This window comes from Perognathus longimembris, chromosome 12 (assembly GCF_023159225.1).
Source record: "Perognathus longimembris pacificus isolate PPM17 chromosome 12, ASM2315922v1, whole genome shotgun sequence".
Taxonomy (NCBI): domain Eukaryota; kingdom Metazoa; phylum Chordata; class Mammalia; order Rodentia; family Heteromyidae; genus Perognathus; species Perognathus longimembris.
The window spans coordinates 49,441,664-49,457,285 of record NC_063172.1 but is presented as its reverse complement, the minus strand read 5'-3'; the positions used below and the strand labels follow the sequence as shown (position 1 = coordinate 49,457,285).

Sequence of the window (15,622 nt, the reverse complement as noted above, 5' to 3'; positions counted from 1 at the left end):
CACAAACTACCTGTGCTATGTTGTAGGAAGTAGAGCTGACTCCATCTTGATTAAGGAAACATGGTAGCAATTGTTAAAATGAAGTTAAATATTAGGTCAACCTGACCCCCAAATTCTGCTTCTGTAAGTGGCTTGCTCAACTTGTTTGGCCCCCTACATTTGTGCTATGCTTTTGCCTTTACAAACCACAGCTGTAAGACTGTTAAGGGTCCTAGTTTCAGCTCCCGAGTCTGCGCTGTGTCCCTGGCCAGTCAGTTTGCTTTTTGCTTTCCAAATAAATCCATCTTTTTGCTTGAGACTGTCTCTGAGTGGTGTACTCTTGGAGGGAAGTGGAATCTCCTCTCTGGAACCCCGTAACATGCTTACCATCACTAAAATATGGAACCAACCCAGATGCCCTTCAGTAGATGAATGGATCAAGAAAATGTGGTACATATACACAATGGAATTCTATGCCTCTATCAGAAATAATGACATTGCCCCGTTAGTAAGGAAAGGGAAAGACATGGAAAAAATCATGCTAAGTAAAGTAAGCCAGACCCGAAGAAACATGGACTCTATGGTTTCCCTCATTGGTGATAATTAGTATGTCTAGGATAGTCCTAGCAGAAGATCACAATAGCTCAATAGCTATGTACATATGAACACATAAGATGATGATGATGATGCAAAGTGAAATGAACTATGGAAACAAGTGGTTTATCATTGTTATTTTCAACATACCATGTGAAATTATGCCCTTTTCTTTTGTCTCTCTTCCCCATGGTTTTACCCCTGATATCACTGTAACTAATTTTGGTACTGTGGGTCTATATGTTTATTGGAACTAGGGAAGGGAAGGGTAACATCAAAATGGAGAGACAAAGGGTAAAAGGTGAGTCAACACAACAGCAATACTTACAAGACAATATGCTGTAAACCAACTGTACAACTGGGGGCCGGGGATTGGGAAGGGGGAAGGTGGGAGAAAAATGAGGGAGGAGGTAACAAGTTTGATAAGAAATGTACTCACTGCCTTACGTATGAAACTGTAACTCCTCTGTACATCACTTTGACAATAAATAATTTAAAAAAACACTATCTGTGCTAAGCCATGGATACTGGGATCGAGCTAAAGGGGACAGGAGTTAGCTTCTTATGTGAGTACAGATATTTTGTCCTTCCTAAATTTTAGAGCAGCAATTATAATACTTCAAATAACTGTTAAGTTAAGTTCTTATTAGAACAGTACCAAATGAACTGTAGAAAAACCCAGAAAGTCTTCTCCTTGAGAGTCACCTCAATAACATAGATTGTGGCAGTCCTTGTTGTTAACATGCCCTTCATCTCAGGTCCTTAGCCTCTCCCACAAAACCAGTTGATCTGGCCAGGCCTAAGCTACAGCTGGCCAGAGTGGCCGATTTGCCCACTTCACTCAGGAGCCTTGTTTTACTCCTAGCCCCCTGACTATTAATTTGACCCTGAAGAGAGGATGGATGCCATTTCTCCCTCTCTCATGAGAGAGAGGGCCTTGCCAGCCCCCTGACAATAAACCTTTTTCTCTGTACATGACTGTGTCCATGTGGTCCCACCCCAGAAGGGATGAGTGCTTTCAATGGCCATAGTAAAGCTATAGTGGATGCTAGAAATGGCTCAGAATGTTGGGTGTCCTATAGGAATAAGGGCACCAACTCAAAAGGAATTTGGTAAGAGAAAGTTTACTTCTGAAGGATGCAACACTAGCCAGAAATCTGGCAAGCAAGCACACAGGACAGGCAGATCTGCTCCCTTTTTTATCCCTAGCCCAGCACGCCCCTCTGCTTGGATTGACTGCGCTCAGGGTCCCAATCTGCAAAAGGATATGGTTTAATTAACAGGACATAATTAAAATTCAATGAGCTTTTAACAGGATGTCATAATTAAAAGTGCAGCAGGAAAAGAATGTAACTAAAATGTAATTAACAAGGTCCAAACCACCTGGCCAAAGCAGGAATTCTTCAGAAAATGCACCCAAGATTAACAGAAACAAATTACTTTGATAGAAAAGACTTTTCTCACATGGAAATGTCTGGAACAGGAGATACCATAGGCGACTTTTCTGATGTAAGAAAAACTCTTCTATCAAATTATGTTGCTCAAAAGTCCCTGCTTTGGCCTGAAAGGGAAAGAGGAGCTGCTTTGAGATAAGGATTTAAAAATTATTATAAAGGTGATATACACAGGGGTTACAGAAGTCAGGTTTTTGAAATGTAAGGTTTTGTCTTAATTGGTTCCCCCCACTCCCACCCCTCCAATCCCCCTACCCTCCCACCCCCGTTGTGGGGCGCTGTCCCTTTAATTGGAGATGAGATTTTCACAGCCTTTCCTGCCTGGGATAGCTTTGAACTGTTATCCTCAGATCCCAGCCTCCTGAGTAGCTAGGATTACAGGCCAGAGCCACCACCCAGTGACTATCTTTAATTGGTTTTCCCAATGGAATTAAGACATACCTCAGAAGACACACCTTAGATTGTTCAAGGAAATAGCTGAGTGTGTGGGCATGTTTTGAGGCTACTAATGTACTGTTAGTCTTTTGTTTATGTGTTTTGTTTTTGTTGCCAGTCCTGGGGCTTGAACTCAGGGCCTGAGCACTGTCCCTGGCTTCTTTTTGCTCAAGGCTAGCACTCTACCACTTGAGCCACAATGCCACCTTCTGGCTTTTTCTATACATGTGGTGCTGAGGAATCGAACCCAGGGCTTCATTATACGAGGTGAGCACTTTACCACTAGGCCATATTCCCAGCCACTGTACTGTTAGTCTTATTTCGAAGTTTTTTAATGATCACCTTATGTAAATACGTTATGCCCAGAATTCGGAGTCCCCAAAAGACCACCAAGGAGCCAAGTCTGCTGTAAACACACAAGAGTCTTTATTGCAAGCTTGAGCCTGGGCTCAAGACCGTCGGGACCGTCACACACACAGCGGGTCAGAATCGAGAGCCCCGACCCTCAGATAGGCGATTATTGCGATTACAACAGGGGCAGGGTATTTCCAACTTGGCAGATACTTGATTGGATGGCATTTAGCAAGCAACTCTTGTCCTATTTCTATTGGCTATCTACCCTTTCAGTTATCTATTTTGGCTTTGATAACAGGAACTGGCCTTGGTATCAGGAACTGGCAGCAGGTGGTCACGTAGCACTGATGCAGGGGGTTAATGCAAGGGGTAGAGCAAATCACAAATGTGTTAAGCAAGCTGTTTACAGAAGCAGAATTCTGCGGTCAGGCTGACCTAGTACCAACTTTATTTATTTATTTATTTATTTATTTATTTATTTATTTATTTTTATTTATTTTTTTTTGGCCAGTCCTGGGCCTTGGACTCAGGGCCTGAGCACTGTCCCTGGCTTCTTCCCGCTCAAGGCTAGCACTCTGCCACTTGAGCCCCAGGGCCGCTTCTGGCCATTTTCTGTATATGTGGTGCTGGGGAATCGAACCTAGGGCCTCGTGTATCCGAGGCAGGCACTCTTGCCACTAGGCCATATCCCCAGCCCCCCAACTTTATTTATTTATTTATTTATTTATTTATTTATTTTGGCCAGTCAGTCCTGGGCCTTGGACTCAGGGCCTGAGCACTGTCCCTGGCTTCTTCCTGCTCAAGGCTAGCACTCTGCCACCTGAGCCACAGCACCCCTCCTGGCCGTTTTCCATATATGTGGTGCTGGGGAATCGAACCGAGAGCTTCATGTGTAGGAGGCAAGCGCTCTTGCCACTAGGCCATATTCCCAGCCCCTAGTACCAACTTTATTTTAACAATTGCCACCATGTTTTCCCATTACCACCAAGCAAGCTTGAGTGGGTCAGGACAATCCAGTACTCAATCATAAGTAAACCAACCCAACAGTTACCATGGCATTTTTACTACTATTATGGTTATTTCTATAGTCTATGACTATGGTCATTTTTTACTGTCCGTTACCATGGTTGCTACCTAGGTACAGAGGGGAACAAGTGCTCCCTATATTTTTAAATATCAAACTACAAAAAACTAGTCTCGGGGCTGGGGATATGGCCTAGTGGCAAGAGAGCTTGCTTCGTATACATGAGGCCCTGGGTTCGATTCCCCAGCACCACATATACAGAAAATAGCCAGAAGTGGCGCTGTGGCTCAAGTGGCAGAGTGCTATCCTTGAGCAAAAGGAAGCCAGGGACAGTGCTCAGGCCCTGAGTCCAAGGCCCAGGACTGGCCAAAAAAACCCCCAAAAAACTAGTCTCATGGGTGGGGGTGCAGCCCTCTAGCATGGAGTCACCACCAGGGTTTAGAAGCTGTTATAATTTTTTTTTATCAATAAAGATACAATGTTTTTAAAAACTTTATTTTAATGTAACTATGCTTACAGAAATACACTCGTATTGGTTAATAGAATGCAATTTAACTTTAACTTACCCTACACAATTTCAACCAAAAATATTGGTACATGGTTTACAATTTTTTAAAAAATTTGCAATTTTTTAATCTACTACAAATGTATAAAAAGATCCTCCGTCAAATGCTGCTAAAAAAAGCAAGAAGCTGTTATAATTTTAACACTAAAACTTATAGTCACTCAGGTTCTCAGGTTAGCCCTTACAAATACACCTTGCCTTATTCAAACTAGTCAGTCCAGAGCAGACTGTGAACCTGAGTGCAACCAATCTGAGAAGAAGGGGCAGGGACTGCTGAGTTAGGCACAAACAGGGGAGCAGCCTGCCTGTTTTGTGTGCCTGCGTGCTAGATTTTTGGCTGGTAAATTTTGCTTTGCAGAGACAATTCTTTATTTTTATGTCTACTGTGGCTCCAGTGGTTCTTGGCAAGTATATTTATAACACTGGTTTGTTAGAATTCCTGTTAAATCTATACCTCTCAGAGAGTGCTGGTGGCTCTTGCCTGTAATACTAGGTACTCAGGAGGCTGAAATTTGATAGTGGTTGGAAGCCAGGTGGTTCAGGAAAGTCCATGACACTCATCCTCAACTAACCACTCAAAAACCAAAAGTGGTGCAGTGGCTCAAGTTGTAGAGTGCTAGTCTTGAAAGTTGTAGAGTGCTAGTCTTGAAAGTTGTAGAGTGCTAGTCTTGAGCACAACGAGGCTCAGGGACAGCTTCCAGGCTCTTGCGTTCAAACCCCAGCCAAGGCCAAAAAAGGGGCAAAAAGCCAGAAGTGGAGGTGTGGTTCAAGTGGTGGGGCCCCAGCCTTAGGCGAGAAAGCTAAGGGTCTGGGCACGGCCACTAAATTCATGCCACTGTACCAGCACAGCCCGGGAAGGAAGGAGTGCTGGCGGATCCTCGGCAGGCGGAACCCTCGGCGGCGGGAAAGTTGCCGGCCGGGCCCTGCGTTGGGCGCACGCCGGCGCTGCTGGCCCTTGGGGCGACGCGCTCCTGTGGTCCGGCCGGTTGAGCGAAGCCTTGTACCGTCTTCACTTTGTTGTACCGTCTTCACCTGCCCCTCGAGGCCGACAGGCTCCGCTTCCCTCCGTCCGCGAGATGCTGCTGCTGGCATTGGGTGGCCGGTGGTCGGCTGCGTGGCGGCCGTCGGGGAAGAGGACCACACCGTGGGCAGCCGCCGCGCTGCAAGGCCCCGGCGCCGCCGTCTCGCGAGCGGCCTCCTGCCGCGGGCCTTCGGGGCTACTCGGCGGCGGGAGCGCGGGGCCGCCGGGTGCAGGGCCGCTTCTCTTGCGTCCCGGGAGAGCACAGGTCTGCCGGCCCGGGCTTGGGTGACGGGGGAGCGGGCGTGGCGTGGGGTCTTCCCGTCCTGCCGGGCGCGGGATCCGCGCGCGGGCTGCGGGGCTCGCGGGTGCAGCAGGCAGGCCGAGAACGCGGGCCCGGCGGGTGGCAGATTCGGGCTCCTTGCCCCCCAGCACTATCAGAACCCCGGCGGGAAGCGGTTATCGTTTTATTATTAACTTCCACCATAACGGGCTTAAGCATGTCGTTTACATTTTGATATGCGGGCCCCGTGAAATCCATTATTAAGAGTTCTGGGGACTCTTGTGTTTTTGTAAAAATTGGATGTGACCTTGCAAGCAAAACCTTTTTCCTCTGTAAGGAACGATGGAGGCATGTGGACGCGCGCCCGTAGTCTCAGCACACCCTGCTCTCCTGGAGACCAAAGCCGGAGGATTGTAGCCTGGGCTACATGAACTAGACCCTTTATCAAATGAATGGATGGGCGGGTGGAATAGGAGATGCAGTATCCTTTACAAAACTGTTTGCTCTCTTTTTAAAAAGCCATAGTGCAAAGTTTGGATTTTAAGCACAACCTGAGTTTGCAGATTGTTTTACTTAGGCAATTGTATTAAAATTAGTTTTATTTATGCTAGCAAATGCTCCACCACTGTGCTGTACTCTTATTCCAGTTTTGTTATGAAAAACCATTGCATTTAAGTCGAATGCAAATGATATTCTTGTTAAGACACTTCCACCTAAAAAAATGTGTTCAAGGTGACACTAGAACCATAAGTCTAAGAGCAGAGATGCAAACCTACTAAACTCAATTTAGCAGATTACTGCTTATGACTGGAATTAAGCAAAGCCATTCGGTTATGCAGCTTAATCAATCCATAGATTTGGAACAGTTTCTTTATTAAAGCAAACTTAAAATGTAGAACTTACTATGTACTCATTATGGTCACTTGTATTAATAGATTCCTAATTGTTGGAAAGGATGTTTGCAATGCATACATACACAGCTTGATAAATCAGAAGATGGAAGGCTGATTTATACGGGGAATCTGTCTCGTGCAGTATTTGGTGGGTAATCAGAAGTGAGAATATTTTCTATTTTTACCTCTCAGTATGTCTCTGTGTGTGTTTTACCATCATTTAATTATATAAGAAAAGGTTATAATTGTTTAGAAGTCTGTTGTTAAGATAGAGAGTGTGAGACTTAAGTTTTTAGGAGATTTTGCAAAGGATGTTTTTGTGTGTGTTTGTGTATGTCTATGCACACATATGTGTGCCTGGGTACTGGGGCTTGAACTCTGGCCCTTGTACTTTATCTAGCTTTTCCCACTCAAGGCCTGGTGCTCTATCACTTGAGCCATACATCTATGTCAGCTTCCTACTAGTTAATTGACATAGAGTCTTGGATTTGTCTGCCTTCAAACCTCAGTCCTCAAAATTTAAGCCTCCTGTATATCTAGGATTACAAGCATGAGTCATCAGCACCCAGGGCAAAGGTGTTTGAGGCAGTTTTATCACTTTGTGATCGTATTAGATACTGAAGCTTTGGTTACCTCTCTCTTGGAATGTTTAACAACAACAACAACAACAACAAAACTTTGAATATGAAGAGAAAAGTGGAAGAGTATATCTTTTTTTTTTTTGGCCAGTCCTGGGGCTTCTTTTTGCTCAAGGCGAGTACTCTACCACTTGAGCCACAGCGCCACTTCGGGCTATTTCTATATATGTGGTGCTGAGAAATGGAACCCAGGGCTTCATGTATATGAGGCAAGCATTCCATCAGTAGGCCACATTCCCAGCCCAAGAATACATCTTAAGAGTGTCCTTTTTTTTTTTTTTGTCAGTCCTGTGCTTTGGACTCAGGGCCTGAGCACTGTCCCTGGCTTCTTTTTGTTCAAGGCTAGCATTCTGCCACTTGAGCCACGGCGCCACTTCTGGCCGTTTTCTATATATGTGGTGCTGGGGAATTGAACCCAGGGCTTCATGTATACAAGGCAAGTACTCTTGCCACTAGGCTGTATTCCCAGCCTGAAGAGTGGTTGTTTTTAAGGAGCATAATAAAGGAACTTTTCATTTTCACCTTTTGAGACAGCCTCTATTTTTTGAGACTTGGCTCCATTTTTACTTTGTGTGCTTCTAAATTGGATGTAGAAGATGGCCAAGGTCTAGCTCCAATTCTCATTGGGGGGTGGGTGGGGAGGAAAGCATGCAATTTTTTTGCTTTTAATTTTTATATATATATACAATATATACATATACAGTGCATGCACTATATACATACACATATATAGTGCATGTGTATGCATACACATGCACTATATATGTGTATGTTTATTATTTTTATATCCTGGGGCTTGAATTCTGGGCCTGGGTGCTGTCCCTGAGTTTCTTTTGCTCAAGGCAAGTGCTCTACCACTTGAGCCACAGTGCCACTTCCGGCTTTTTTTTTTTTTTGGTAGTTTATTGACAGAGTCTCATGGAGTTTACTGCTCCAGCTGGCTCTGAACCGAGATCCTCATATCTCATTCTCCTGAGTAGCCAGGATTACAGGCATGAGCCACCAGCATCTGGCTCCATGCAATGTTTTTGTAACTTAAAAATACATACCCGGGCTGGGCCTAGTGGTAGAGTGCTTGCCTCATATACATGAACCCTTGGGTTCGATTCCTCAGCACCACATATATAGAAAAAGCCAGAAGTGGTGCTGTGGCTCAAATGGTAGTGTGCTAACCTTGAGCAAAAAGAAGCCAGGGAGAGTGCGCAGGCCCTGAGTTCAAGCCCAGGACTGACAAAACAAAACAAAAATATAAAGCCATGCCTGGCACTGGTGGCTCATGCCTGTAATGCTAGTTACTCAGGAGGCTGGGATCTGAGGATCTCAGTTCAACGCCAACTGGGGTAAGAAAGTCAGTGAGATGCTTATCTCCAATTAACCACAGAAAACTGGTAGTGGCACTGTGGCCCCCCATGTCTTAGAGTGCTAGCCTTGAGCTAAAGAGTGCAGGGGTAGTGCCCAGGCCCATATGTACATAAATAATATGTAGTGTGTGTGTGTGTGTGTGTGTGTGTAAAGATCATTTTCAGAATTTGCAATGAACATTTAGTGTCTTAAGTGGTAGAAGTTTTCTTTTGCCAGTCCTGGGCCTTGGACTCAGGGTCTGAGCACTGTCCCTGGCTTCTTTTTGCTCAAAGCTAGCACTCTGCCACTTGAGCCACAGCGCCACTTCTGGCCATTTTCTGTATACGTGGTGCTGGGGAATTGAACCCAGGGCCTCATGTATAAGAGGCAAGTACTCTTGCCACTAGGCCATATCCCCAGCCCTCCTTTTTTTTTTTTGGCCAGTCCTGGAGCTTGGACTCAGGGCCTGAGCACTGTCCCTGGCTTCCTTTTGCTCAAGGCTAGCACTCTGCCACTTGAGCCACAGCGCCACTTCTGGCCATTTTCTGTATATGTGGTGCTGGGGAATTGAACCCAGGGCCTCATGTATAGGAGGCAAGCACTCTTGCCACTAGGCCATATCCCCAGCCCAGTGGTAGAAGTTTAATTGTAGAGAAAGAAAAGATGGTGTATTTGATTAACAAGTTTAAAGTACTTAGATCACAACTTAAAAGGTCAGAAGGACTGAGTGAAGTTATGCAATTTGTTCAAGTTCCCAGAAGTTGTTTTTCATTTTAATAACCTCAGGAAAAGCATTCACTAGAAATATCCAGATGATTGCTTTCTAGCCAAATATGGTCACAAGGTTTTAATATCTATATTTGTACTTAATAGTGTCAGGTGATTATCTAAAATTTATTCTGGAAGTCTGTAAATTCTCAATATGTAACATTATAAAAGGATGTTTAGAGTCCAGTGTTAGCTATTTAGAAAGTTTAGGAATAAGTACTTAGAATAACCATTGAGGGGCTGGGAAAGTGACTTAGTGCTAAAGTACGTGCCTAGCATGCATAAAACCCTGGGTTCAATTCCTCAGTACCACATAAACAGAAAAAGCTGGAAGTGGTGCTGTAGCTCAAGTGGTAGAGGGCTAACCTTGAGCAAAAAGAAGTTGGGGGCAGTGTCTACGCTCTTAGTTCAAGCCCCAGCACTAGCAAAAAAAAACAAGAATAACCATTGAATGGAATTCTGAACTTAGTGAAATAATAGTTTAGGTTGGTTAGAAATTTTTTTTTACTTTTTCTTCTTTTGTTCTGGTCTTGGGGGCTTGAGTTCAGGGCCTGGGTGCTGTCCCTAAGCTTTGTGCTCAACACTAGCCTCTATTACTTGAGTCATAGCTCCACTCCTGACCAATTGGAGATAAGTCTCAGGACTTTTTTTGGAGATAAGTCTCAGGCTGGCTTCACACTGCAATCCTCAAATCTCAGCCTCTTAGCCACAGCACTCGGCTGCAAGATTTTATTAGCATGTATTAGTTACAAGGCAGGCTATGACATTTACATACATATGTGCATACATACATATGATGTACCCCCTGAAGACACTTCTATCCTTCTCCTTTGGTTTTTTGTTTGTTTGTTTTTTTTGGCCAGTTCTGGGCCTTGGACTCAGGGCCTGAGCACTGTCCCTGGCTTCTTTTTGCTCTACCACTTGAGCCTCAGGTCTACTTCCAGCTTTTGGGGGGTTAATTGGAGATAAGAGTCTCAATGATTTTCCTGCTGTCTTTAAACTGCAATCCTCAGACCTCAGCTTCCTGAGTAGCTAGGATTATAGGCATGAGCCACTGGTACCCAGTTCCTTGTATTTTTTTTTTTTTTTGCCAGTTTTGGGGATTGGACTCAGGACATGAGCATTGTCCCTGGCTTCTTTAGCTCAGGGCTAGCACTCTACCACTTGAGCCACAGCACCACTTCTGGCTTTTTCTATGTATGTGGTGCTGAGGAATGGAACCCAGGGCTTCATGTATACGAACGAGGCAGGCACTCTACCACTAGGCCATATTCCCAACTCTAGTTCCTTGTACTTTTAAAAATTTACAACAGGCTTCATGCTTTACTTTTACACATATATAAAAGGTACTTTGATTATATTCATCCTCATTTATCCTTTCTGTTGGTCCTCTCTCTTCCCTGGTGCCTGTCCCCCCCGCCCCCCATAGCCTGTTTTACTTTTATTATTGATTTATTTTTTAAATTTTATTTCAATTTTTAGCAGCTGGGTGCTAGTGGCTCATACCTGGAATGCTAACTACTTAAGGGGCTGAGATCTGAGGATCAGTGTTTGAAGCCAGCCTGGGCAAGAAAGTCCAAAAGACTCTTAACTCCAATTAGGCACCAAAAAACAGTGAGAACTAGACTTGTGGCTTCAAGTAATAGAGTGTTAGTCTTGAGCAAAAAACCTCAGTGACAATGCATAGGCCTGAGTTTAAGCCCTAGGACTGGCACTAAAAAAAATAAAAAAAATAGCATATACTACTTGTTCAAAGAGGTTTTTACTATGGTAACTGACACCTTAATATGTTATATTTAGTCAGATTAACCTCATCTGTTACTGTCTCCCTATTCCTCTACCCTCTTGTTCAGTAACTTTCAGTGAGTTTCTTCTATCTTCATAATTATTCATTCAAGAATTCCTGGCCTTTTTTTTTGAGACAGGGTTTCACTGAGGAGGTGAGGACTGTCCTTGAGCTCTTAATCTTACTGCCTAAACCTTCTGAGTTCTAGATGTTTGTTTAGAAGTCAATACATGAAGCGAAATGTAGAGCAATTTCTTTCTGTTTTGTTTATTTGTTTTGTTTTTGTTGCCAGTCCTGGGGCATAGACTCAGGGCCTGAGCACTGTCCTTGGCTCAAGGCTAGCACTCTGCCACTTGAGCCACAGTGCCACTTCTGGCTTTTATCTGTATATGTGGTGCTGAGGAATTGAACCCAGAGCTTCATGTATACGAGGCGAGCACTCTACCACTAGGCCATATTCCCAGCTCCAGCAATTTCTTTCTGGAAAGGAGAAAAATAGGAATTAGTTTTGGTATGGGTAGGACATAGCCTTTGTGGGCTGGTATAACTTCAAGATACTTTTTTTTTTTAACAATTTAAACTTGTAGAGGAATTTAGTGTTTAAATTCTTTTAATATTGATAGAAAGTCACTATCAGGCAGTTGAAGAGAGCCATTAAAATGGAGGTGTCATTCTTGACAGTTCCCCAAATTGCCATATGGGGAGACATTTCAAGAGCCTTTTAGTTCTCAGTTATTAATTCATCAACAAATAATTAGAGATGCCACTGAAGTATTTGCTCTGCATTGTGTCAGGGGCTTTGTGTTAGAATGTTAAAGATAAGGTGGAATGAATGCCTCATAATGATCCTATTTGTAAAATTATAGATTTGAGTTCAGGAGCAAGGTTATATATTATTTTCAGATTAGGGAGAGAAAAAACTGAAAAGGCCACATCAGGATGGCTGTCCTTTTGGATGTGTTAAGAAGAGTTTGAATAGGAAGAAAGAAGGGCATCCCAGGCAAAAAGTAGTGTTGAGGAAAGGCACAACCATGAAAAGCCAGCACCAGGTGCTGGTCACTCACACCTGTAATCCTAGCTACTCAAAAGATTGCCATCTGAGCCTCTCATTTCAAAGCCAGCTCAGCCAGGAAAGTCCATGAGACTTACCTCCAGTTCTGCACCAGAAAAGCCAGAAGCAGAGTTGTGGCTCAGTGGTAGATAGTCTTGAGCAAAAAGCTCAGAGATTGGGCCCAGACCTTGAGTTCAAGTCCTGTGACCAACACATATGAGAAGAAAAAAGAAATACCAATTACAGGGGCTGGCAGAGTGGCTGAAGCAGTAATGTGCCATTATAGTAAGCACGAAGCCCTGAATTCAAACACCAGTACTGCCCCCTCTCCCCAAATAGCCTTTAGTTGGCCACTTATATAACTCATGCCTGTAATCCTGAGCAAAAAGAACTCAAGGACAGCCCCCAGGCCCTAAGTTCAAGTCCCTTGACTGACAAAGAACAGAAATTTATTTACTAATTATTTGCCACTCCTGGGGCTTGGGCTCTGTCTCTGAGCCTCTCTGTGCTCAACTCACTCTATGACTTGAGCCAGTGCAATTTCCAGCTTTTTCTGTTGATGTACTGAGGAATCAAACCCAGGGCTTGATGCATGCTAGGCAAGCACTCTACCACTGTACCACATTCCTAGCTCCAGAAACTTATATTCCCACAATTGTGCAGGGATAAATATAAGATCAAGGTATCAACAGGGTCATGATGGCTTGAAGGCTCTAGAGAATAATTTTTTGCCACTCCTGGTGTTTCCTGGCGGTCATTCTCATTCCTTGGCTTATAGCTGCCATAACTCCAGTCTCTGCTGTGGTCTTCACAGGACAGTCTTCTCTGTCCTTTTTTCTGCCTTATTAGGACACTCATAGATTCAGGGCTCACCCTAATGCAGCATGATCCCATTTCAACCTTTAAAAATCTTCAGAAATCTTATTTCCAAATAAGGTTACATTCTGAAGTTCTGGGTAGACATGAATTTTGTGGGTAATACTTTTTTGTTTTAATCCACTAGGATGTAACAAAGGTATTAGAGAATAAAGAAGGGCTGAGGAGACTTATAGATGAGGCAACTCGGTCCTCATTTATCCCATGCATACTGATGTCATAGCAACTACCTGGGGGAAGAAGGTACTATTTTTAAACTACTAACACAAGATAATTAAACCTTCAGCCAACTGCAGTGTATGGGTTTATTCTTTGTTACAGCTTCAGCAGCAGCATGTTATACTTTGAGGTTTGCCAGTTTGGGAGAAAACCAGTAGCATACTGTAGTTTGAATTGCATGGTTCTTATGAATGTAGTTTAGTTCCCTCCCTTCCCCTGCTACTTTTGAACTCAGTGTCTAGGCACCATCCCTTAGTTTCTTCACTTAAGGCTGAACTTGAACCATAGCTCTATCACTTGAATGAACCATATCTTCTAGCTTTTTGGTGGAGATAAAAGTCTCATGGACTTTCATACTCAGGCAGGTTTAGAACTAAGATACTCAGGTCTCAGACTCCAGAGTAGCTAGGATTACAGATGTGAGCCACCTGTACCTGGTTGTCCTTGTTAGTATTTTTTTTTTTTTGCCAGTCCTGGGGCTTGGACTCAGGGCCTGAGCACTGTCCCTGGCTTCTTTTTGCTCAAGGCTAGCACTCTGCCACTTGAGTCACAGCACCACTTCTGGCCGTTTTCTGTATATGTGGTGCTGGGGAATTGAACCCAGGGTCTCATGTATACGAGGCAAGCACTCTTGCCAATAGGCCATATCCCCAGCCCTTGTTAGTATTTTTATTCTTTTGTTTTTTCAAATTTTATAATCTTTGTTTAGGATCTCACAATAATTAACATTTTAAATCCTTTTTTTTTTTTTTTGCCAGTCCTGGCTTGAACTCAGAGCTAGGCTCTGTCCCTGAACTTCTTTTGCTCAAGGGTAGCACTCTACCACAAAACCCTGGGTTTGATTTCTCAGCACCACATAAACAGAAAAAGCTGAAGTGGGGCTGTGGCTGTAGAGCACTAGCCTTGAGCAAAAAGAAGCAGGGCAGGGGCTGGGAATATGGCCTAGTGGTAAAGTGCTTGCCTTGCATACATGAAGGCCTGGGTTTGATTCCTCAGCACCACATATAGAAAAAGCCAGAAATGGTGCTGTGGCTCAAGTGGTAGAGAGCTAGCCTTGAGCAAAATGAAGCCAGGGACAGTGCTCAGGACCTGAGTTCAAGCCCCAGGACTGGCAAAAAAAAAAACAAAAAAAAAACCAGGGCAGTGTCAGGCCCTGAGTCCAAGCCCCAGGACTTGGGGGGTGGGGAGGGGGAACAAAACAAAAGAATTACTAGGATGGATTGGATCTTATATGTAATTTAAGAGTAATAATTATATTCTCTTTTATTTTGTCTTTTAGGTGTGAAATGTTTCTCCTATTCTACAAGTGTGCTCAGCCTTGCATTTCTGCCATACCTGTTTGAACAAAGTAATGTTATATTTGGAAGTCTGCCTTTACAGGCGTTATTTTATGGCATCCTAGGGAGCTTTACCGTGATCACCCCAACACTGCTTCACTTCCTTACAAAAGGCTATGTCGTTCGGTTGTACCATGATCCCACAACGGACACGTATAAAGCCATTACTTACAATGTCCTGCTTTCAGAAAGCAGCACAGTGTTTCACCAGAATGACGTCAAGATCCCTAGCAGCACACATGTGTTTACCACATTTTATGCTAAAACAAAATCCTTGTTAGTTAATCCAATGCTCTTTAAAAATCCTGAAGACTATGACCATCTAATGGGTTATGACAAACCATTTACTTTTGATACAGAGGAAGCTAGTACAAAGAAACAGCTTGAGAATGATTAATGGACCTTGTTGCTTTTATGTTTGTAACTATTGTAATTGTAATCTATGTTTCAGTGTATAATAACACTGCCTTTTTTATTATTAGTGATTGCTAAAAATAACTTGAAACTATTAAACAGCTTCTAATTCATTGTCAGAGAATGATGTTCCTTTGTAATAAAATGTTTTAAATGTTTAAAATGTGAATATACAGGTATATACTGGCATATGCATGGATAATATCTTTAGTTGTCTCTGAACTGGGGATTGCCAGAAGGAAAAGGAGAGTTTCATTTTTCTTTGTGTTTGGGTTTTTCTAAGTAGAGAAATTTTTTTCCTACTTAAATATTTTGAGTCAGGCACTTGGGTGACTTGGCCTGAAAATCACAGCTACTTAGGAAGTTGCAATCTGGAGCATTGTAATTTGAAGTCAGCTTGTAGAGCAAAGTCCTCCAAACTCCATCTCCAAAATAACCAGTAAAAAGCTGGGCTGAAGGCTGAATGCCTGCAACCCTAGTTACACAGTAGGCTGAGACCTGTGGATCGTGTTTTGAAGCCAGCCAATGCAGGAAAGTTCATGAGACTGTTATCTCCAATTGACCACCAAAAAGCTGAAAGTGGGGCTATGGCT

At 43.4% G+C, this 15,622-nt stretch overlaps 1 protein-coding gene across 1 annotated transcript; it reads left to right on the top strand.

The window, feature by feature from the left end:
- Positions 1 to 5,358: 5,358 nt before the first annotated feature.
- Positions 5,359 to 15,205, top strand: Tmem70 (transmembrane protein 70). The gene is made up of 3 exons (XM_048359010.1): positions 5,359 to 5,691; positions 6,642 to 6,747; positions 14,558 to 15,205. The coding sequence occupies exons 1-3, from the start codon at positions 5,482 to 5,484 to the stop codon at positions 15,010 to 15,012; spliced, it is 771 nt and encodes a 256-aa protein (XP_048214967.1). The 5' UTR covers positions 5,359 to 5,481; the 3' UTR covers positions 15,013 to 15,205.
- Positions 15,206 to 15,622: the final 417 nt, after the last annotated feature.

Excerpts from the sequence above, each read along its gene's own strand:
- Tmem70 (XM_048359010.1), top strand. The coding sequence starts at position 5,482 with ATGCTGCTGCTGGCATTGGGTGGCCGGTGGTCGGCTGCGTGGCGGCCG. Across the intron at positions 5,692-6,641 it reads TGCGTCCCGGGAGAGCACAG|ATTCCTAATTGTTGGAAAGG; the intron begins GTCTGCCGGCCC and ends TTGTATTAATAG. Across the intron at positions 6,748-14,557 it reads TCTGTCTCGTGCAGTATTTG|GTGTGAAATGTTTCTCCTAT; the intron begins GTGGGTAATCAG and ends TTTGTCTTTTAG.